Raw genomic sequence first — 24,942 nt, forward strand, 5'->3', positions numbered from 1 at the left:
GTTTGTTCAGTTTCATGCTCATTACTTCAGTGATGCTATCTAACCATCTCATCCTCTGCTATCCCCTTCTCCTTTTGCCTTCAATCTTTCGCAGCATCAGCATCTTTTCCAAAGAGTCTTCTCTTCACATTAGGTGACCAAAGTATCTGAGCTTGAGCTTCATTATTAATCCTTCCAATGAGCAGTCAGGGTTGATTTCCTTTAAGATTGACTGGTTTGACCTCCTAGCAGTCCAGGGGACTCTTAAGAGTCTTCTCCAGCACCACAGTTCAAAGGCATCAATTCTTCGGTGCTCAGCCTTCTTTATGGTCCAGCTCTCACAGCCATAAATACATAAATTGTATGATCCGCTAATAATTTGACAGTTGTTTGACAATGAACAATTGCAAGTTATGCATATATAAATGGCCAAAAATTGTCCCCCACGTCATCTTGACTGTTTTTTTAGTATTTATGTACAGGGTTGTTTATAGTCAGATTTTAATTAATTAATTTTAATTATTTATATGGTATTTTTTTTAATGGCTTGGGTTTGTGGTTTTAATTGTGAGCCACCCAGAGTCACCTGTTGGGGGAGATGGGCGGCATACACATTTAAACAAACAAACAAACAAAGCAGCATGTTGATAGTATGCATACCTTGGTAGATAGATGAGATAATGAAACTGGCTTGTACAACGAGCCAAGCCTATGGACACACTGGCACCCCCAGGCACTAGTTTGATCTCAAGAAGTAAACCAACTCACTGAATTCATCTAAAATGCCAAACAGCTTTTCATTTATTTTAGTAAAACAAACAGTTACTCATCTGTAAGTTTTACCTATGTTGACTCTGAATTCTTCCACATGCAAGGGCTATGCTGAGTTGAGATCAGTGCTATGTTCCTACAACTCTGTAGGACTTCCTAATGTTTCTGCAAACTGAGCTGATTAACATTTGGCTCAACTAGTCCAGATAAAATGCTGTGAAGAGAGTTTTGCACATTTGCTTTGGGAGCTGTGGCAGGATCTTCCACCATCCTACTCATGAAGCCAAGATGCCATGGGAACTTCAGGATTTCCTGGATGGATTTTTCTCCATTTATCCTGGCTGTTCTGAGGAGGATGCTGCCAATCTCCTGTACAGAGGATGGGGCATTTCCACCCCCCATCATGAAAAATGAATGCAGCAAGAAAGGAGTAAGAATAAAGAGCCAATTGGCTGCTGTTTTCCATGCTTTCTCACTGGCCAATTGGAAGGAATGCTGTTTGGCTCAACGGGAGGACAGAACAGAGGAGAGCTGCATTGAGAACACTCATGTAGACCTGCAAAATGCTGTAGGGGAAATAACGGTGAAGCTGGTACTGTGTGGAGTGCCCTTTACCGCCACCTCAATTCCTTAAGAATGAAACATGCTAGAAAACAAATTAAAATGCTTGTTTATGCATTGACAGTTGAATTTTATTGACATTGTATCATACAAATTACAAAATGCAATCCAGTCTTTCAATAGACAGTTACTGCATTCTAGTCACATATATTTAAACACAATTTCCATTGTTGAGAAGAAAAGCTGACTTTTTAAATTTTATTACAATCCTTACATAAATTGAGATGAATCCAAACTTAGTTGCATTTCAATCTGTGGAACATATTAATCATCACTAGAACCTACTGATCTCAATAAATCTTTTCAAATATGGTTTAACAGACCCTGCAGGGAACAGCAGCTTGGACTAATAACTTCTGGTGTCCTTTCCAACTCTATGGGTCTATGATCAAAATTGCTTGAAATCCAGTGGCTTAGATCATATACCTCTGCTAATTGTATGGCGTGTACTCATGGAACAGACTTTTATTCCCCAGCATCTCTCCCCGCCTGCAATCTGTTCCAAAGAATTCTGGATGCAGCCATTGTCAGGGACCTAAAATCAGGCAGTTTTAGGGATCCTCCAAAAGGAAAGAAATTCCCCAGTTCCAATCATGAGGTACATTACTGGAACACAGCCAAATTGAGTGCATATGGTTTTTCAATTCAGTGCTTAAAATTTTTCTATCACCAGCAGGGTAAGATAGCAGCACCAACACCCACTGAATTATCACCGGAGATAATTGCTAAAAGAGTGTCTAGGTTTAAAACTAACAGAGAATTAGCAGTACAAAGTTTAGGTTCTTTTGCTTTACAGTACTTGTTTTCCTGGTAAAAATTATATTATTTAATATATTTTTAATAATATCAATATTATTATTACATTATTACAACATTAAATGTATTACAGGTAGCCCTTGGTTAATGATGGTAATTGGGACCGGAATTTTGATTGCTAAGCAAAACAGTTGTAAAGTGCGATGTTACATGACCACATCATTTAGTGGTGGCACTCCCTGTTGCTGTTGTTAAATTGTGGTTTGTTAAGCAAGTCCCAGACAGTTTGCAAGCAGACCAGCAGGCAGGTAAGGCACATAGCACGAGCATGGTAGGGCCAGGGGTGACTGCTACTGGGTGGGGAAGGGAGCAAGCGACTTATCAGAGCATCTTGCAACTTCCCTGCCGGCTTCCCTATTGACTTTGCTTATAGGAAGCCGGCAGGAAGGTTGCAACTGGCAATCTTGTGACCCTGGGACATTGCAACCATTGTAAGTGCAAGCCAGTTCCCAAGTGCCCAGATCTCAATCACATGACTGCAGGGGTGCTGGGGCAACCAGAACTTCGAGGACCGGCTGTAAGCACCACTTGTTCAGCACCATTGTAACTTCAAAAAGTCGCTGAACGAGTGGTCATTAAACAAGGACTACCTGTAATGTGAATACATTTGTTTTTACTTTTGTTCTGTCATTTGGCCATAATATAATCTGTCCTTAAAGAGCAGTCTAGATTTTTTTGGCAATTTAAAAGGATCAAGTTAATTGTGCATACAATATCAGAAATAAAGCCCATTGATGTGGGACTTCCTATTAAGTTTGTATATGATTGCAGCTGCTTATATAGTCAAATATAACATACAGGCATTTTTATAACAGTTGGACATTCAAGTCAAACATACTATTATTCAAAATTATATTTCTGTAATAAAATGATACCTAAAATACAAGTCGAGATTTTAAAAGAATAAATTTACATTCAGTTTCACATTGTCAATATATCATACTGGCTGATCAACAATGGGTCCAGTTAGACACCATTTAAAAGTAAAGCCTGTTAGTTTAATATTTACAAGTAACCTAGATGTACAAAATTGGTTGAGAATAAGGGAGGAAGACAGGACTTTCAAATAAAGAACATAGCTTATACTATGGAAGGTACAATGTCAAAAACATTTATCAAATATTTCTGAAATTAAGATTGTAACATACTGAGAAAAATGGAATATGAGTTATCAAAAACAAGGAAAGCAAAAACTCAAGATATCCACTGTTGATCTTGATAACACAGGTGGTAAAATTCCTTGACGTAGTGAAACTATAAAAGATCCCATATACTGAACTCATATTTCAAGGTAAACATGGCACAGGTATTATTATGAAAGAAGTATATAAAAGTATCCAAAGGATCTCTCTTACTATCTGTTGTCCAACACAAACGTATCCCAGCTTAATGAAAATTAGCATTCTTATGCAGACCGATTCATTTCCTTCTTGTTATAACTTCTGACTGTCATAATCACTGACCATTCTTTTGATGTGGGACAGTTTACTCCTTAGCATCTTGCAATGTGCTTTTCGGTTCTTATAATCTGCTGACTAAGGACAACATGCAAAACAGTATAAATATCAAACATATAAAATTTAATGTGCAGAACACAATAATAGACTAATAAAACTAATAATCCTGTTTTATTCCATAAAAATGGTCACAGCGGATGGCAATAGCTGACTTGAAGGAAACTATATTTTTTTCATGACAGTAAGGCATTTTAATAAAATTAAATTGGCCTATATTTCAAAATTAATTAAGAAATTATACTTCCTACAGCCATAATAGCACAAAAAGTACTTAAAAGACAATATGCACAACAAACTAAGGCTGTTTAATTTGTCTTTACACTTGGCTTAGATGCTTCAGAATGCAGAGAAACCTGAAAGCAGCACATGCTGTGAATTATTGAAGCAACTGGGTCTATTTCTAGAACTGGGTAATCCCGCTTCAGTTGTTTTAAAAAATTACAGATAAGTGTTATGTTTGTGCTCTTGAGCATTCTGAAACATCTCTTCCAGGTAGAATCCAAAGCATGGTGCAGCCTTAAACAGAAAAGAATAGCTCTACCTATGCTCTGTTCTAACAACAAAACTTGTGAGATAATTTGCATCATCCGAGAAGCAGCATTACAATTTTTAGAGTCTTGCAATCTTATACATATATCCTGATAAGTAATTCCTGTTTGTGTTAATGGAATTGCAGTTTGAAAATCAAATTAAGCAGATATATTAAATAAAACAGAGTTCAATCTTTTATTAATGGGATAACACTCCCTTACAATGGAGCATATGCTTTCTGGGATGTTATAGATCAACAGTGGGATGAAGCCAGCTCAGGTTCTACTACTTTTAGAACAACAAACTGACTCCTTTAAATTATATTGCTGAAATAAGGAAGACTTGAGGTAACCAGGACTGAATTTGTGTTTGGAATAATTGTAAGTACCATCCAGTTCTGATAATTCCTCACCCTTTAATTCTAATTTATGTCCCTGACATCTGGCTCTGATGGAGCTTACAAGCCTGAAATCTGCTCACTCCTATTACAGATCTGTATGGACTGATTTGTGTTTTCTTGGCCAGGCCAGGCATTAAGAACTCTCATCACTTATTAGAGACAGAGGCAAGCAAAAGAAAAAAGAAAAAGAAATATTTGTTTGTTGTGGTTCTGATATCAGAAATTGAGAAGACCAGGCTAGACTGATACCTTCAAGGAAGACTACACTATTAATCACTGAACAAGAGAGCTATTTTTACATTTAGCATTATGCAAAGTTGAGCCCTTTTTAATTTTATAAGTTAGTCCACATAAGTGATCCTATATTTCTACACATTAGTATTAGTTCAATAACTTGTATTCAGTGAATCTCTGAATTTGTTTTATTTCCTGTCTTCTGTTCCTGTTGATACAAGGTCAATCACAATAGCTTTAACTGTGGCAGCTTTTTCTATACATTTGAACCATCTCCCCTAGGCATGTCATCGCTGAACCATAAAAGGCTTTGATGGTCTTTAAAACCACCATCTCCTCAAAGATGCAGATAAGGAATGCCCTTCCAGCTTTCCCTGTCTGAGGTGGGTTGGGGGCCAACTGTTAAAATAACAGCCAATAGCAATTAGCATGACATTTGCGTTATTGTTAAACAAAGTGCCCTAGGAATACAGAAAGTTGTTGTCCCAAAAAGAGGACACCCAGGATTCCTTAGGCAACCCATCTGCATTTCCTATCAATTGTAAACTCTATGAGAAGATCAAAATGTGCTTGTGCCCTTTCATTTCTCTCTGAACCCTATATAAGATTTACTCTGATCAGTCTCTGTACTCTTAGTTCTTGAATTACAGTGATCACTGTAAACTTGACTAGTCTAATAAAGAAGACCTCTCCCATCATTTTGACTTATGTTTTAGGTAAATTTTTGCCACCACAGTTTGGTGTCACAAAGCCTTGGTACTTGGAGAATTGGCTCTGAGGAAGGCACCTCTGCTGTCTTTGGCAGGTCCAAAGACTCTTTCCCCAAGATTATCCTATCTATCTGGGATGTTTAGGAAATAGGAAGCTGCTACTATAATTTTTAAAAAAAGTTACAGATAAGGAACTCATGCAGAAGCCTAGAGAAGAAGAATAAGGAAGGAAGAAAATAAACAATTTGAAATGTAAATGGGGCACTCTGAAAGGATCCAACAATGAACATTTAAAGTTATTTCTTAAACTGAGTTTTGCCACCACAGTTCTTAAAACCACTTACTGATTTGATATCCTTCAATCTGTTGTATTCATCAGCTGCAGCCTAGGACAAAAAAAACCCCAGTGTCAAATTAGACAACCATGTAGTTGAAATTCAGTGCGTTAAAAGGTAAATTACTGTGGAGTCCTTGGGGTTCTCTGAGCTTGGAACCAAGCTCAGAGAACCCCAAAGACTCCATAGTTCAACCCTGAGCTACACACATTCGCCTCTATAGGTAAATTACTGCTAAATCTGTACATACTTTGAAATTATTTTTGAAATATGTACAGATACTTCAAAACATGCAGAACATAAACACCTCTTTAAAGCAGTCATGTCTTTTTTCAGGCTTTCTTGCAACCCTGAAAGAAGTCACTGCTATTTAAGATTGAAGATACAGCCACTTTAATGAGCTGAATCATAAAAGCAGCTGCATCTTGCTTTGGGTTTTCAAGAAAGCTTAAAGATGAACCAGCTATAGTGATACTGCCCTCATATTCCCATATATTCTGAAACACTTTTTCCTAGTAATTTCTGAAGTATACACAGTCCTATTGATTAAATAAACATTTTTAATAGAAAAAGAGTACCCTTCTCTATACTGATTCCTCAGGATTATGGACAATATGCTCTTCAAAAGGATGAAGTACAAGACTTAGCTCAGTGGCAGAGATCAAGCTTTATATTCACAAAGTTCTAAATTCAATCACTATTAATTCCAAATATGCCTTGAGTTAAAATGCTGAAGAGCTGTTAGGACATGCTAAGAATGAGCAATCTGAAACCCCATTTACAACCCCCTCCATTAAAAAAAAAAAAGATTACAGAAGCCTTTCCAATAACCATTCTAAGTATCAGCAACATGGTGTCTTCTTCCCTTTCCCTATTCTGAAGTGGTAAACATGGTCATGATAATGTAAGATCTGAAACAGAGTTAATATAGTTCTTTTAAAAAGGCCTCAAGCAATCTTCCAGAAAGGGAGGGAGGGAGGGAGGGAGGGAATGATTGCCCTACCCACTTGCGTAACCCTACTCTATACCATCACTCCATCCACTGCAGCCCTCTTCCATGCTGATGTGTAACTCCTGGCTATCCAAATCTTGCATATCGCTGATATAAGCCACATTGAACAAGACAGAGCAATGCTCTGACTCACTCAAAGGCAGCCTTTGTTCCAATTACCTACAAGCTGCTGGCAATGAGAACATCAGCACTGGGTTGGATGGGCCAGTGGTCAAAAAATATAAAAAGACTTACTACAGAAATGTAGGAAGTTATAGAGACCACCAGAAAAGGCTGATTAGCAGAGAGAATGAAGAAAAATTGCACTGACAGAAAGTTATTTGACTTCTAAAAGGAGCACAAAGCATCTCCCTTTATAGCCATTGCTGAACAGTCTGGAAGGATGTCTGAACCAGGAGAGTAGTGAAAAGAGACCTCTTCACTACTTTCCGAGTGTGAGGTTGATCCTTAAGAAGGTGAGATTTTAATGCAGCAGGAAGGAAGAGGAAAAAGCAAACAATGACTGTAGAGACACGAACCTTCCTCATGTGAAAGTTGACCTGTTGAATACTTCTTACTTTGTTAATTCCCATAACACATGGATAACTTTGTTGTCTGAGCGAGTTTAAAAAGTTCCCTTAAAATGCTATTTCCTCTAAATCAGGGATATAGAATTTGTAGCTCTTCAAATGTTGTTGGACTCCAACTTGGACCAGCTCCATTCAGCTAGGGGCCAGAGAGATTGCTGGGGGGTCAGACTACCCATTCCCCTGCTCAAAAACTAAAGGACTTTTAATCACAGGCAGTCTTATTTTTAGATAAACTCCATTATTCCATGAAGTTCATCAGCAGAAAACTGCTTGTAGCCATTTAACTAAGGGAAAAGTATGATCAGACTAACTTCTGGGAATCATTACATTGATTATAAACCTGCTAATGTGCTTTTCCCCAGGTCCTGTTTTTAAATGGAATTTTGCCATCTTAATTCTTCAGTATCCTATAAACATCTGAGAACAAAATAGCATAATGGTCTTCATCTCTATTATTGATTTTGCAAATGTTCTAAAACATGAAGCAATATATATATTTCAAAAAACAAAATAGGAAGCTGTGAAGCAATCCTAGCCATATTAAATAAGCCTGACAGTGATTCACTCAGTGAGACAGAGCTGTAAAAGATCTGGGTAACTATTATAAATTACTTCAGCCTATTTTCTGAAGATGACCTGAATAAAAAGCAGTTGCAACATCCTTAACTCTAGAACCAACCGTGAGGCGAACTTTTAGGATAACTTTAGGACCAACATTAACTACAAACACAATAATCCCTTCCCTTATTTAGCTTAAAGTGGCAATTACATGAATTATCTGTTTAGAATAGTTAAGTAAAGCTACTACCTTGTATTCTTCACTGCCTTCAATATAGTCATCCAGTTCTTTGTCAAGACGGGAGAGTTCTCTGCTGATCTCATCAAGTTCTGCTTGCAATTGTTTGTATTCTTGTAATCCTGTATCAAAGTCTCGCTTGTATGCTTGTCTTTTTTGGTCCGATGATACAGGTGGATACTCTCTAGATGACAAGCAATTTAAAATGGATCTTGTGAAAAATGGTTTGAGTTCATAATTATGGTCAGATTACACTAAAAACAAAATGGATTTGCATAAAGAAAGGATATCTAACACAGGAGCTAAATTCACCTTTCACTTTTGCTCTCTAATCTATATATAAACACTTAAGACTTAGTTGAATACCTTTTTCTGTTAGAACTCACATATGTACAAATGTAGAGTTTTATAATAAAAATCAGCAATTCCATATCTTTTAATAGCACCGCATTATAGTAGGGGTGTGCAGCTTCTGTTAGTTTGAGAGCCACACTGCAATTAGGCAAAATTTGGGAGATAGCACTGGGATTTTAAAAGAAGAAATTAGTGTCTTGTTTGTCCCTAAACACTTCAGATTTGCCCCAAATACCTCAATCCTTGAAATGCTGTACTTGACAGGCTGCATTTTCTGTACCCTTATTTCAGTTGTACTAATATTAAATTGTACACAATGATTAATATATTGACTGAACAACAAAATGTAATGACTAATTTGATTTTCTACAGGCAATTCTCAACTTGGTGTAGGTATCTGTGGATAAAAATGATTTCTACAAAACAAAGCAATACTTTACACTCAGATTGCACTCTCTTAACCCAACCCAAGGAACATTTTTTAAAATATTGACATGTTGACTAATTCACTCTGATGAAATGGCTAACACAAGGGTTTCCTTAAGCAACTTTCTATTTTCATAGTTACATTCTGACATCCTTATGTGGGTGGTGCTGTTTTAAAATGTATGAATAAAAATGAACTAGATAAATAGCTTAGTAAATTATTTACCAATGAACATACTATTGCAGGTTTCAATACAAGTGGTACTGAACAACTTGTAAAAATATGGACAGATATATTTCCAAAACGTAGAGCAGTTATGGCTTTCTTTTAGAAAGACTGATGTTTCTGATATGAAGCTTATTATATTTTGGCTTACACAATTAGTTTCATTTCTTTTTTTATCATATTTATATACTGCACACTCCCAGCAGACCCAGCCCACAGTGGTTTCTAATAAAGACCAATCATTAACGAACAACTCCAGACATTATATGTCAAATATCATTTAAAAAATTATATAGTCAAAAAGAAAAAAAACACATAATTATAATAAGAAAGAACAACAGGAAAACATGGTGTAAACATTGCAGGCCAGTTACAGGTAGTCCTCAACTTAGGACCACAATAGGGACTGGAAAATTCATTGTTAAGTGGTGGAGTTGTTAAGCGAGTCATCACACGGCCATGACTCGTGACCTTCCCTGTCATCTTCCCTATTGACTTTGCTTCTCAAAAGCCAGCTGGAAAGGTCACAAATGGCAATCACGTGACCGCAGGATGCTGCAAACTTCGTAAGTGCATGACAGTTGCCAAGCACCCAAATCACAATCACGTGATCGTGGGGAATGCTGCTACAGTCGTAAGTGTGAGAACTGGTCATAAATCACTTTTCAGCACCATCGTAACTTCAAACAGTCACTAAATGAATGGTAGTAAGTTGAGGGCTACCTGTAGCAGATTTTAAAAATGCAGACTCTGTGGAGGACAAGCCATAGTATAAAAATTCAGATTTTAAAAAATGCTAAAGAAGAGGCAGACTGAAATGTCAGGGGAGGGAATTCCATCCTGCTAGAATCCCCATCAAAATCCTCACCATAATCCTATAATCAAATGCTGAAACATACAACTAGCATCTCAAAATAAAGTTGATGTTTTTGCAGTTTCAGAGACAGTACTTCAATGCATAATATTTGGCTGTATCTCTCCTCACCATTCTACACTTATGCATAAATCTTTATATGTTGATATCATACTACACTACTAATATAGGGACTACGCCTACTGATTTTTCACTTCTACTGAATTCCATAACCTTACAATATTGCACACATACTTTCATAAAAGACTTCATCTCAATCACAGGTAAGAATGTTTTTTTTTCTTGGTAACAAGAAAGGTATTTCATCCATTTCCTTGTCAAAATACTAGCTGATGATTCCTAATTACTACTGTGAGACTGAACCCCAAATCTTATTCCCTCCTCTTTCTGTAACACACAGATATCTCCCAGAGTTGCCAGGAGTTGGGCGGCATATACATTTAAATCATTATCATCATCATTATCTGTCACACACTCTTAGACATTGCTAGAACTAGGAACCTCCACTCCCATAAAGACCTCATTGGCTATTAGTGCTATAACAACAGCCAAATAGGTGGAGTTGCAATACCTGTCCCAGTTCTCCTCCAGTTCATCACAAGACTCGCCACCAGTGATGTAATCGCCATTATAATTATCACTGTTAGCTCTCCTGGTTCTTCCTCTTTTCCTTTTCTGTGGGGGTTCCTTAGCTGACCCATTGTAACTGCTGGTGTTCACATACTGGGATTGCTTTAGGTCTTTTGTTAATGGAGCAACAACTTCAGGTACCCTGTTAAAAAATAAATATAATTAGTTCTCAGGTTCATACCAAAACACCAACAAGGCAACTGATAGGATTTTGTTCCTATATTATACAGAAATAAGTTGTCATACAAGAACTATGTTAGATGGATATACAGATGGACAACATGGCAGTCTTTAGTAACAAGTAGCATAACATTCTTGTTATCTGTATTGCATATATTCTATATCTTATTCTGTGATATAAGCTGATATCATTTTCCAAAGATACAAAAAATAAACAAATTATTGGTTGCATAACTAATAATTTAGAATTGCAATTCTAACTCAGCCAATAGACTAAGTTATTCCTCTATTTTGAATTACCTAATGATAAAAAGTTAATGAAATGAACATTTACGGAATTGTGAATATGAATTAAATAAGTATTTGAAAATATTTATATCTTAGAACACTGAAATAGAATGAAGAAGCACTAGGTGCCTGGTTGTATAGGCTTCTATAAAATTAATACATAATTACTTGGCATTAATGACCAGATAAGTCACTTCCAAAATCTGAACGGCTAAATACTGTTGTTGCCCATTACACAACGGCCAGTCTGCATAGCCTCCAGCCTACAACAGTGCTTTTCAAACTTGGCAACTTTAAGGTGCATGGACTTCAACTCCCAGAATGCTTAAAGTTGCCAAGTTTGAAAAACACTGGCCTACAATGACCACTTCTTGGGGCTAATAAGTTAAATAATTGCACACTTTCCCCATTACCATTTCTCTCCCTTTCCTTTGTTGTCTTTCTGTGTTATTTAAAAGCTGATGAGCCACATGAACCAAGGATTTGTGAACTCTCAGAATAGCTCACATAAATTTGTCAGGCTCAAGAATGAAAGTTTATAGTATCTTTATTCTCCTGTTAGAAATAATGTGTACACATTAAGTGGTCATGCCTCCACTATCCTAGTACATGCACAATCAAGCTACCTAGTCTTCATATACTAAAATAAGAGTGAGATATACAATCATATTTATTAGCTTTGGTAGCCAAGCAAAATGTGTGACCTCACAAAAGGTCACAGTCCTTTTAGTGCAACTTAATGCTTATTTGGAAAATGGTTTCATTGTAAACCCAGGTTAGTTAGTCCCTGATCTTTTTCTCTTTCTCTAGGGAAACAAGGATAATACTTCTTTGTCTAATTTCACACTGTAAAAGCTAAGGAAAGGGAAATATTGTATATTTTGCACTGTTCAAGTAAAACTGTCCAAGTGTCTTGGACAACCTATCATCAGAAGAGCCAGCCTCAACCTTCCTTGTATCACGTAGATCAGGGAGACAAAAAGTATAGTCTAGCAGCTACCCTCTTTCTGTGGCCCCAAGAATGTAACCATGCCCCACCCCAATGTACGTCAAAAATTTGGTGGGATTGAAGAAGCAAACTGGGTGGTTTGAAACTTTCAGGTGCCTAGGTACCTATTTCATCCCTTAAAACCCCTCCTAAAATGGGCATTGGCTATATCAATTAAAGTGCAGCACTTGACAAGGCCTGACAAATATATCAAAGACATAAATCTTGAACTGATGTAAGTAACATATTCCCAATATAAATGGTGCAACAAACCTGGAATCTTCAATATTTGGGATCAGTAGACAAATCTGAAACATTTGGTTGAAAGGCACTCTAAAAACTGGTAGGGCAGATAGTAGGGCTTTCTGTTTACAAAATAGCTCCATGGTGGTCTCAAAATACTTCTTTATCAGAAGGCAGACTGGTATAGATGCCTCTTGGCAATAGGATACATGATGAACAAGTATCCCACTTGAAAGCCAATAACAGAAAATAAGAGAAAGCAAGCCAGTCTTGTAAACAAAAGGAAATATCTCAATATACCTGTTTGAAATATAAAATAACTACACCTTGCATTTCTCCAACAATCCTAAACTGGTGGTTCTCATTTAAATACTCTTGCAAAAATACTACCAGATTAAAAACATGGGAGAAAATGAACTAAGAGTCTTTCTAATTTTATCATATTTATCCCAAAGGAAGTCAAATTCCAATCACTCCCATCTCCAATGGAAGAATAAACAGGAAAAAAAAATCTAGACAAAAATCCTGTACATTATCTGTTTGGCTCCCCTTTAACTAATTTAGGGTTGTGAAGTCCAGCTAAAACCAATTCTGGACATTCTCTTTCCATAATAAATATGTGCACGTGAAACACTTGTGTTTGCATACTGCATGTGTACGTACATACTGTAGACACTAGCCTGTGTCTAAAAAAAGGAGAGCCAAACCCCCCCCAAAAAAACATTAATTGAATTACAACTAAACCCTAGATTTAACATACTAACAAGGGGAAAGGAGTATCCATTATAAAGAATGACTGTTAAATCCAAACAACATTGTAAACATGAATGTTTTATGTATGGAAAGAGGATTTTATGCACACATATTTTATTCATTTTAAGTATGCATATTTTAGGCAGTTATATATGCATAAAATAGCAAATATGATTTTATGCATGCATAAAATGGCAAACAGGATTCCACACATTTGAAGGAGTTTATAAGTAACAGATTTTTGATGGCATCCAAAGTTCACTAAAACAAGGCCATTAAATCAAGGGTTAACTTGTATTAACAACTAATGATTCAAAGTATCTCATTTAGGAAACTAATCAGTCTCTGCATCAACCAGCTTCTTTCACACAAAAATCAATCTCCTCTGCAGAAATACATAAATACTCTGATATACACGTACACACACATACTTCTTTCCTCCTTCCAGCAGAAACAGTAAAAAGGAGGTGAAAAACAGGGTGGAGATGTGGGAGAAGAAAAGGTAGCTGCATTAGGAAGGAAAGGAAAGAGAAAAGAGGGGACAAAATTTCATGGAAATGATGGGAGGGGAAGAAGCAACTGAACAGGGAAAAAATAAAAGAGAGACCCTTGTTAAGGATTAAAGAAAGAGTCAAATCTGGCAGGCATGTAGCCCCAAACAGTGAATCAGAATGATACTCTCAATTCACAGATAATCATATTTCTATTAAGTATAGACAAATGAGGGAAAACTGAGTATTACTGCCAATCAGGAATCCAAAGTAGATTATTAATATTGCCTTAAGACTCAGAAATGTTGGCTTCGTGCCTTCTGTTTACTATAGCTTTCATTATAGCTTCCCTTTAATCTCATTAGTCAATCTAAAATGTAACACAAAGACAATGCTGTACTAGAAAAATATAGTCAGAGATTAAGACTATATAGTTCTTACATCATGACTGTGTAACTTATTTCAGGTGGAAAGACTGGGGTTCCAGAAAGGAAGCAACACCTGAACAAAGCAGTAAAGCCAGGGAAAAAAAGTTAAATTTAATCATTTACCACTGTGTGACAATCTCTGGGAGGGCTCTGGTAAAGACGGTATATGATCCTTGACTTCTGGCTGTCCATCTCAGCTATACTTTCTTACCTAGCCCTGGCAGTCTCACAGAGCACAGGGTTCACTGTAATTGTGTATTTATATGCTATGTTATCAAAAGGCAAATTGACCATTCTTATCCAAACAATGGCTATCTTATACAAATATGGATTAGTACTGGAACATACATATAAGACAATCATTTCATTAATATGAAACTACATTTGAACATATGTTCTCCATCCCCTGGGTCATTTTAGAACTTTTTAGAATTTTTGGTCATTAAGTCTGCATAACCTATAACTTTTCAGTGTATTGAAATATGCTTTTAGATTACCATGCACAGTTCAATTTATGGACTCAAATAATTATAAATACTGTAGTTAATAAATCCTGTACAAGTCCATGATCAAAACAGAAAAATGTCAAGTCTTCAGGTCAAGCTTGATTCCCAGTGAGCATGGAGATGCCCATGTTGTCTCCTTAGAAAACGTTATAGAAGTGTTTCTTTGGGTTGGTTTTTCAATTTCCCAATTTAGCCTACAGTCTGGCAAACCTTGGAAGCCTCTCATTCTAGAATTAATGAGGCCCAATTAAAACACAAGTATCTAGCAATTATATTTATTAGGATCAATAGTGCCAACTGTTAAAAAAAAACATTGTTTTAAAGTATTTGGGTTGGTCATGTGCAGGCATATTAATATTTAATGGATTTATATGCTGCTCTTATAAAGGAAGAACAGGATGATTTACAAAATTAGAATTAAACAAGAGCAAAGATAAACTTGATATTAAAGTAGCAAAAAAAAAAAATCCTCTGAAAGGACTGAAAGCCAGAATGAATAACACTGAAAGTTTAAAAGTTTCACCAGCAGCAAAATAATGAGGATTCATGGTCTATAAAAGTTGTACTAGGAAGGGGCACATTTAATATAATTTGCATCCATGGTTTTGCACTGACTTTCAAGTACATTGCATTCATTCAATCAGAAAAATGGGAAAGATTACTCACGGAGTAGCTGTGTAATTGTCGTTGGGAATCTGATGTGCAGGAGCATCAGAAAGTGAATATCCCATAGAACTGGCAACTTGATCTGGATAGTCAGCGCCTGGCGCAGCTGCCTCTGGTTCTGCACTTACATTCTTAACCTGGAAGAACATACATGAGATAAATGTTGAACATTGAACAGGGTACTATCATTCCAGTACTTCAGGTTTTAATTGGTTAGATTCCAAATGTGTAAATGTCACGTAAAAAAATAACCTTGTTGGAATGCAGAGAAGGTATTAGCTTCTGCAGTAGAAGCACACTACTAACAAAGGCACTGGGCTCAAGCAATCTGTTTGTAGGGGCACATAATAGGCCACCGCACTCCAAATGTAATTATGGAGTGTTTCCATTGCCAAAATTTTGTACTAAGCTTTCCTCAGTAGTGCAGGAACAAACAGGAATCACTGCAATTCAAAAGTTGAAATAAACACAAGATTATTTATTTAATATAGCCACCTGTCTCACTTTTACCTGACTCTAGATGGAGTTGGCCACCAATGGAGCTTCAACGTTCATGCAGAATAAGACTAACAATGACTTCAGTTATAATGGCTATACATCCTACCTCTAGGATCAGAAGTAGCATAGCTCTGAATACTAGCCACAGGAGAACATTGGTAAGGACTATAACATGTTTGTGTGCTTTCTAATTTTCATCTGATGAGATGCTGTGACAAACTGGACTGAATGGGTTTTCTCCTTCACCTTATCATGACCATTTCTTCTAGGAGAAGCAGCACTTACTGATGTCATCTTAGGAATTTTCATATGGGCTACAATTAGAAAAAAGCATAATCCTAGAAGAATGCAAGGGCTGTGTCTGCATCCTACACTAAACAAACCAGCCAACCATATTTTATCCAAATGCTTGTGTAATTTGTTTCTGAATCAGAGCTTTGTATGAACCCAGAGATTGGGTAACTGAATGCACCGTGTAAATTAATCATGTGTAAGTACATCATACCAACACATTCAATAGATCTTATAATAGTGCAGAAGTAGGAAATCTGTGGCTCTCCAGACATTGCTGAATCATAATGCCCAGCCACCCTAGACAGCATGACCAATGGTAAAGATGTTGTGAGTTTTCCTTCAGCATTATTTGAGTGTGCCACTGGATCCCAATCCCCCAGCAGTAATCCTTGCATGCAGCTGCTCACAGTAAGAACAGAGGTTTTGTTAGAAAGCTTTCTTCTTACCTCATCAGGTAAAAAAGAGCAAATACAGACACTTAATCTAATTCTTCACCACATAGCAGCATGTGAAGCAGCAACAACTTTAAACTCAATTAAACCAGTCTAAACAATTATCATGCTAGCATAAGAAAGCAGCAACCCAACAAAAGCTCAGTCCTCCACGACACATATGCTAATTAAAAGCTTAACACACATGCCAATCAGCCAGCTGAAAAAAAAAAAAGCTCTCAAGAGCAGCCACATTTTTCAGCAAAGAGAGCCAATAGGCCCATCCTAGGAAATGCATTCCACAGAGAAGACTCAATTCTGCACCTGTTTTAACCTCACTCACTGCTCAAAATAGAATGTAAGGGCTTTTTCCCTTTCACTTAAGGGACTATCTGCAGGCCCAGCTCCAGAGTATTTATGGGGATTGGACAGATTTTCATGTATCAATTAGCAATACTCCAGAACAGTTTCCAGGCAAATGTTAGAGTGACACATTTATATAGTCAGGAATGTTCAGCTCAAAGTACTAGAGTTTGTTAACAAAAATTACTAACAATTCTAACTGCAAGGCAAGATGTCACAGAAATAGAGTTGGTCAGATAAATAACCTGATATGACTTCATGCTAAGAAGACCATGATATTTGTGGGTGAAGCAATATCTGCTATCTAAAGACAGAAATCCATACATTCCTTCAAAGTACAGTGGTGCTTAAAAGTTTGCAAACCCTTTTGAATGTTCAATATTTCTCAAGAGGAAGTGGGTCATGTAGCAAGACAACAACCCAAAACACTCATGACCAAGGAATGGTTCAAGCAGAATAAAATTAATGTTTTGGAATGGCCAAGTCAAAGTCCTGACCTTAATCCTATAGAAATGTTGTGGAAGGACCTGAAGCAGGCAATTCATGCAAGGAAGCCCACATCCCTGAGTTGAAGCTGTTCCATAAGGAGGAATGGGCTAAAATTCCTTCAAGCCAATGTGCAGGACTGATCAACAGTTACTGGAAATGTTTAATTGTAGTTATTGCTGCCCAGGGGGGAGGCACACCAGTTACTGAAAGCAAAGGCTCACATACTTTTGCCACATGCAAATATGTAGCTTTGGATCATTTCCCTCAGTAAATCAATGAACAAGTATGTTTTTGACTCGTTAAACAAACTGGGTTCTCTTTATCTAGTTTTAAGACTTGTGTGGAAAACAGATCGCATGTATGCAGAAATATTGAAAATTCAAAAGAGTTCACAAACTTTTAATCATCATTGTATACTCTGCTAGATTTGTATATGTTAACTGCTGCAAGGATATTATGTGTTTCATAGTGGAAATGAATTCTTCCTTGGAAGAATGGTAACAAGCTGTGGGGATATGCTTCAATGTTCAGAATAACTTTGTGTCTTAAAAGTAAATCTGATATAGAATTTCATTCTAATTGGAAACCATTCCTGGATTGTAATAGCTTGATTTATACCAATCCCCAAATTTGTGTGTGTGTGTGTGTTTAATGTATAGAGTCTATATTTCACCTTTATGGGAAATTAGATGTCTAGCATTGATTTAATTATTATTGCTTATAATTTTACTCAGTGATTTACATTCTTTGACCACAGTTCCTAATAGGCATCCTTAGCTTAAAGCTTAATAGTGATTCTTAGGGTTTTTAAAGTCATACATTATGTTTTAAAATGTCTTAAGTAATGAATGATATATTGGAAAACTGATCTCCATGCCATTTTAGATCCCTGATTAACTTATTTGTATTTAGTATTTCTATTTTACCTTTTTATTCATTTTATGTATCCTTTATTTCTCTAGTCTATACTTTTTCTTTAAATGTTTAATTTAAAAAAAAGACAATCCTGAAGGCTTTACATGCTATTTTTTTCTCCTAATACAGAACAATTTATCACAAAACTCTTAAGGCAAAATATTCTATCCATGAAGAGGGAGCTGTAGTTCACATATCATGTAAGCCATTGTTTAATAATTATTTGTTGAATAAATCACAACTGGCAAAGTTCAGAAAACATAGCTATAACAACATGATTAATAAACTGTATACAAATCATATTATGGCTTAGTGTTTTTGTGCACCATGCCAAATATTTTGGGCAAAAACATAATGCCAGGTATCTATTTATTTATAGCAACACCTTGACTACAATACCTTTCTATAGTTGGTTCAGAAGAGCATGGATCTTTCCAAAGTAGGTAACTGGAGTTTCAAGTGTGTTTCCACACTGTAAACAGGGCAAAATGTTTCTTGCTGGCAACAGTTAAGATTATTCAATAACTGGTTAATATGAACATGGACCTAAGAGACCACTAATTCATGGCCATGGCTATAGTCTAACATGTTTTGTAAACTGATGTATGTTATAAGCATAACCATATACCACAAAACCATATTTCCAGACTGCAGCTAATATTCAGCATTATATAGTCTTAGCTCTCACATTCTTATCGGTCTGTGTTCACTTTAGGATTTCCTCTAACAGAGAGGGAAAACAAAAAAGGAGTGGTGTAACTGGTTTTTCAAGCTTTTTATGGGGCTTAAAGGGGAAGGTATTTTAAGTGTTTGACATTGTTCCCTGATTTGTTCCATATGACATAGCCATCTCAAAAAGTTTTGCGACAGAATTTAAAGCCTAAAAACCAGAAAAGGAATTGCTAATAGCCTGTAAGTTTCACAGACATAGGATAACACATCAATTTTCCAGAGCACAGCGACAGAAGCAGCCAACTCTGGCTGAGATCTTGTATTGTGCTAAAGTATACCATGCTTGATTCTGGTTTAGCGTGATGTATAAAACAAGCCAAGTGATCTGCAAATTGTAGTTTATGGCTTAGCATTATATGTGAACCAGCTCACTATGGTTCAATAAACTATGCTTAAAACAAACAATATCTTAACAAGATAAGTGCACCCAACTGGGGTGGGGGGAAGAAAAATCACACTGCATAGATTTACCCTTTCTATTTTGTGAAAATGAAATTACTCCAAAAGACAACTAACCTACATTTATTATTAATTTTCTGTCCTGCTTTTCAAACTTGGATTCACAATACCAATTGTGATCAATAATCAATTAAAGAATAGATGTACTATGATAGGAAAAAACAATAAAACAGTGAACAATTCATGATAGGAAGGACATTTTAAATCAAAGAAGGGACTAAGCAGATCACTTAGGGCAATTTTTTTCAATCAATACCTTTCACTTGTATTGATTTTGAAAAAGTCAATTATTTTCCATTAGTAACCATACAAATGTTACTCTAATAGTATAAAATGGTATACAACGCGTTTAAAAGAGTAAAAATTAAACATGTAAAGAAAGAATGTGGTAGATTATATTTTAATAGAAGACTTTAAAATATGAAATCTGAATGTTAATACAATGTCATATAAGTATACTTGGTAGATCTATCTATATACTCAAGTGCAAGTTTATGCTGAGTTTATCTGTCATCTATGAAAGAATTCTAGCTAAATTGTTTTGGGGGATTTAATGGAACACTGAATCAATAGTTGTGGATGTCTTCCTATTGTTACCAAATAACATAAGGCCAGTTCATATATAGTATAAACTAAGCCATGGTTTAGCAATCCAGGGGTGAACCTAGTACTTACACACTCATCTCCTCTCAGAATTACCTTTCCTGTCATATAGTGAGTGACACTTTACTGTTTAATATGCTATCACCAACTATAGTTGGTTGCAAACCAGGAAGTGTTGATTAACTGTGGCATAGAAGAAGAATAAGTAGTAGGATAAAGAAGATATCTTAGTTTAATGCTAGACTACTAGATTTTTACATTTCAATCCTGTTTTTCCCCCAGGAACTCATCTTAGTTTAATGCTAGACTACTAGACTACTAGATTTTTACATTTCAATCCTGTTTTTCCCCCAGGAACTCAACGGCGATGTATACAGTAGTTCAACGATGACAACCTTGTGAGACACATTGGGCCGAAAGAGAGAGTGTATGAGTGCATGTTTGACAGTGAATTTGAACCTAGATCTCCCTGGTCCTAATCTAATACTTTACGTACTATTGTATACCACAACGGCCTGTATGATTTAGCATTATAGTGACTCACTAATTCTGACATAGCTGCAGACAGAACCATATATAAGAAATAACACTGGGGCAAAGTCTAGGTTGCATAGCCTTTTTTTGATATGTATCTTCTTCATATAGTATAGGTGCAATATTAAATCTCTGCAGACATACTAAATCCAAACCAAGATAACAGACTCACTTTCACATGGTACTTCTCAGCACCAAGGGAATACATTAGAGCAGTGTTTCTCAACCTTGGAAACTTTAAGATGTGTGGACTTCAACTCCCTGAATTCCCCAACCAGCCACATCTTAAAGTTTCCAAGGTTGAGAAACACTGCATTAGAGAAACTAAGGCATTACCATCATTTGATGGAAGGAAAAAATAGAAGCATGTGCTGTTTATTCTTGTCTTCAAAGACACCTTTTTTTCCTTTCCAAGTGAAAGTAACTACTCATTGGCTGGTATGGGTCTTCCGGGCTGTGTGGCCGTGGTCTTGAAGTCTTGTTTCCTAACATTTCGCCAGCACCTGTGACTGGCATCTGCAGAGACAGGAGCAGTTCTCTCTGTGCCCAGGGTGAAGTGACCCTTCTGTGGGTATTTATAGAGATCTGGGGGGGGGGGGGAGGGGTTGGGTTACTGAGTGGCTGCTTGTTTTGGAGTCAGCATCTGTGTGTATTTTCCTGGGGATTAGGCAGGGTTTTTTCTTCTACTGAATTGTTAATGAGGGGCTGCTGGGGATGATTAGCAAGTTCATTGTGTGAACTGTTCACACTTCCTGGTGGTTGAGCTGAGTTCGTTGACCTTTTGCAGGCTGTATCTTTCAGGATTGGTAGCCAAGTTTTGTTGATTTTTAGACTCTCCTCTTTTTTGTTGAAACTGTGCTGGTGTTTGTGAATCTCAGTGGCTTCCCGGTATAGCCTGGTATAGTGGCTGTTGGTCTTGTCCAGTATCTCTGTGTTTTCAAAAAGGATTTTGTGTCCAGTGTGCTTGAGAGCATGTTCAGCTACTGCAGATTTTTCTGGTTCCTGTAGTCTGCAGTGTCTTTCATGTTCTTTTATCCTGGTATGGATGCTGCATTTTGTGGTCCCGATGTATACTTGCCCGCAACTGCATGGTATGCGGTATACTCCTGCATACTCCTGTAGGGCATTGATATTGCCCTATATCAAAGGGGTCACAGACCGCATGGGAAAACTGATGGAAAAACACAACTTCCAAACAATCTTCAGACCCACCAGAAAAGTACAAGAAGTGCTAAAATCAGCAAAAGACAAAAGGGATCCCTTCACCGCCGCAGGAGTATACCGCATACCATGCAGTTGCGGGCAAGTATACATCGGGACCACAAAACGCAGCATCCATACCAGGATAAAAGAACACGAAAGACACTGCAGACTACAGGAACCAGAAAAATCTGCAGTAGCTGAACATGCTCTCAAGCACACTGGACACAAAATCCTATTTGAAAACACAGAGATACTGGACAACACCAACAGCCACTATACCAGGCTATACCGGGAAGCCATTGAGATTCACAAACACCAGCACAGTTTCAACAAAAAAGAGGAGAGTCTAAAAATCAACAAAACCTGGCTACCAATCCTGAAAAATACAGCCTGCAAAAGGTCAACGAACTCAGCTCAACCACCAGGACATGTGAACAGTTCACACAATGAACTTGCTAATCACCCCCAGCAGCCCCTCGTTAACAATTCAGTAGAAGAAAAAACCCTGCCTAATCCCCAGGAAAATACACACAGATGCTGACTCCAAAACAAGCAGCCACTCAGTAACCCAACCCCCCCACCCCAGATCTCTATAAATACCCACAGAAGGGTCACTTCACCCTGGGCACAGAGAGAACTGCTCCTGTCTGTGCTCTTGCACTCTGAAGATGCCAGTCACAGGTGCTGGCGAAACGTTAGGAAACAAGACTTCAAGACCATGGCCACACAGCCCGGAAGACCCACACCAGCCATCGTATGCCGGCCTTGAAAGCCTTCGACAATACATTAACTACTCATTCTTATTTGAACTATGGCAATCAATAGTGCTTGACACCTCTCAATGAGAGAGTGTTCTGTTTGTTTTTAAAATAATACACAATTCTGCTTTGCAAATGCTATGGAGAAATTCCAGTGTCCAGAAAGCCCAGCTTGCTTAAGGGCTCAGGCACAATTTGGGACATTTCAGAAGCAATTTCCAACAGCTTCATAGATCTGAAGCATAAAAGGAACACAGTCTGGGTCCCAAGTGTACCATGTTCCCTAGGAAGAAAGGAAAACAGATTGTGACCCCCCCCCAAATATCTTGTTGCTTCAGAACCACAGACTTCTAAGACATCTAAGGGACTTCAACATGCAGGCTGAGCCTGCATGCCTCAGATCTTCATGGCAATCATGACTCTGCCTCAATTGCTTTCCTCAGTTGCTGGAAGGGCATAATTACCCCCAAATTGAGAGAAAGAACCTTTGTATATATGCACATAAAGCACTTTACCTACTATATATGGTTTAACCATCTCCATTGCAAATCCTGTGACAGCTTACCCACCCAGGTTTTACAACTCAGCCCGCTCAGCACTGCTGAAGCCATTTCATGTTTTGCTCAGTTACAATAACTGTATTTAGTCTCTATCACCATGGCCATTTTGAGGACACAAAGAAGACAACATCAATCTTGTGGTCTTCTGCTTAATCCTCAGGCAACTTTGGTTAGCAATTATAATCTGAGACAAATGGATTAATGTACTATAAATGGCTCTGCATACTGAGTAATTCTGAGTAAGTTGTTATGTACATCTAAAAGTTCTCCAAGAAACAGCGGAAAAAAACAACACAAGTGCATAGAAGTAGTAGTGTTCCTCCCACCCCTCCTCCATGCCTCCTGCACTGACCACTACAGATTTTCTCCAAAGCATTTCTTTAAGAAGCCTTTGCTATGATCTTCTACTAAAGATTGCTGGTCCATGACAAACACAAAAGCCATAAGTAAAAGTTATTTACTGGAATGTGGTTTTCTTCCCAATTTATTTTAAAAAAGAAAAAGAAAAACAACTAGAACAAAACAGTATTGACCGAGTTAAAGGAAAACTACTAACAAGCCCAAAATCATACAGGGGAGGGGGAATTAAATGAGAGTCATACCTACGCACACAAAGAAAATCTTGAGGACAAATACAAATTACTGATCTGTGATTAACAAAAAAACCCCACAGGTACAAGTTATTTACTGTGATTTGATTTGCAGCTAGGTTTTACTCTCTCCTCTACTAGGTAAAACATGAGTAAACAAGTTCATTAGCTAATAAAGAACACGCCCTGAAACTGTCTCACCGAAACATTCACTTTGTCTCATTTAAAGCACTGGATGAAGTAATCAGCCTCTTTACAATAAGCTTCTGGATAAAGGTCAACGCAAAGCAATGTCACAGGCAAGTCCTAAAGAGCCAGGGTGCAATGAATAGTATAAATATAAACAAGCAAGCTATATACAAGATTTATGCTGCTAATTTCAGTTTCCAAGTAGTGGACATTTAAGAAGGTGAATTACTTCATTACTTTTAAATTCTAAAAAAAATTGATTTGCATCTATAATGCCTATTTGTTTTTAGATGAAAAAGGTTGAAGCATTAGAAATAGAGGGTATATTGCAATGCCAACTTTTAAGCCCAGGGAGGGGGGGCTATTATGTTTTGAGGTTGTTGGGCAGCCACTGGCACAGGAAATAGCGTGCTGGTGGAAGGAAAATTGGGTACATTTAGGAGCTTGTCCACACTGGCAGTTTGCCTCATTTAGGCCAACAACCATTTTTGGAGAGCAGGAACGATAGACATTGCCCTGTTTCTATCCCCACCATGTTTGCAACCTCCAGGCACATTTTCCTGCTCTGTTTTCCTGCCTATGTTGCTTCAAGTGCTGTAGTGTATTTGGCTGGTGTACTTGAGTTTGTTCAAGGCTAACCCCATCACTTTATTGGTTGCAGCACAAAGTGCCAGGAATGTCCCTCACCCTAACCCGTGGTCAATGCCCTGCACAAATTTGTCCCTTGAAGTTTTTTTCTCTTTAAGAACCTCAGAAGTGGATCACTGAAATGCAGGTCCTCACCTACCAGTTCAGCATTTTTATTCTAAATTGCTTATGGCTTCCTGTATGAACATCCAAATAAGCAGCATTCTCTGTAACTCTTATCTTTTTAATACTTCATGGGGGAATAACAGTAAAATAATGAAATGAATAAGGGGTTCTGTCATATTGTTTTATTTTGGGTTCATAAATTGTACATAAATAGTAAATAAAAACAC

General features: G+C 37.2%; 1 protein-coding gene across 1 annotated transcript in view; it reads right to left on the bottom strand.

Moving 5' to 3' along the window:
* Nucleotides 1-1,417: 1,417 nt before the first annotated feature.
* The window catches only part of OCLN (occludin), a 32,792-nt gene continuing 9,267 nt past the window's right edge, over nucleotides 1,418-24,942 (bottom strand). The window contains exons 5-9 of the mRNA XM_007443267.4: nucleotides 15,345-15,481; nucleotides 10,743-10,943; nucleotides 8,304-8,475; nucleotides 5,924-5,965; nucleotides 1,418-3,722 (exon numbers count right to left, since the gene is read on the bottom strand). Of these exons, the coding sequence (XP_007443329.1) occupies nucleotides 3,621-3,722; nucleotides 5,924-5,965; nucleotides 8,304-8,475; nucleotides 10,743-10,943; nucleotides 15,345-15,481 (654 nt within the window). The 3' untranslated portion in view covers nucleotides 1,418-3,620. The remainder of the gene's footprint in view (nucleotides 3,723-5,923; nucleotides 5,966-8,303; nucleotides 8,476-10,742; nucleotides 10,944-15,344; nucleotides 15,482-24,942) is intronic.

This window comes from Python bivittatus, unplaced genomic scaffold, assembly GCF_059951505.1.
Source record: "Python bivittatus isolate LINGU-HERP-01145 unplaced genomic scaffold, Pbiv_v1 ctg000850_np1212, whole genome shotgun sequence".
Classification (NCBI taxonomy): Eukaryota; Metazoa; Chordata; class Lepidosauria; order Squamata; family Pythonidae; genus Python; species Python bivittatus.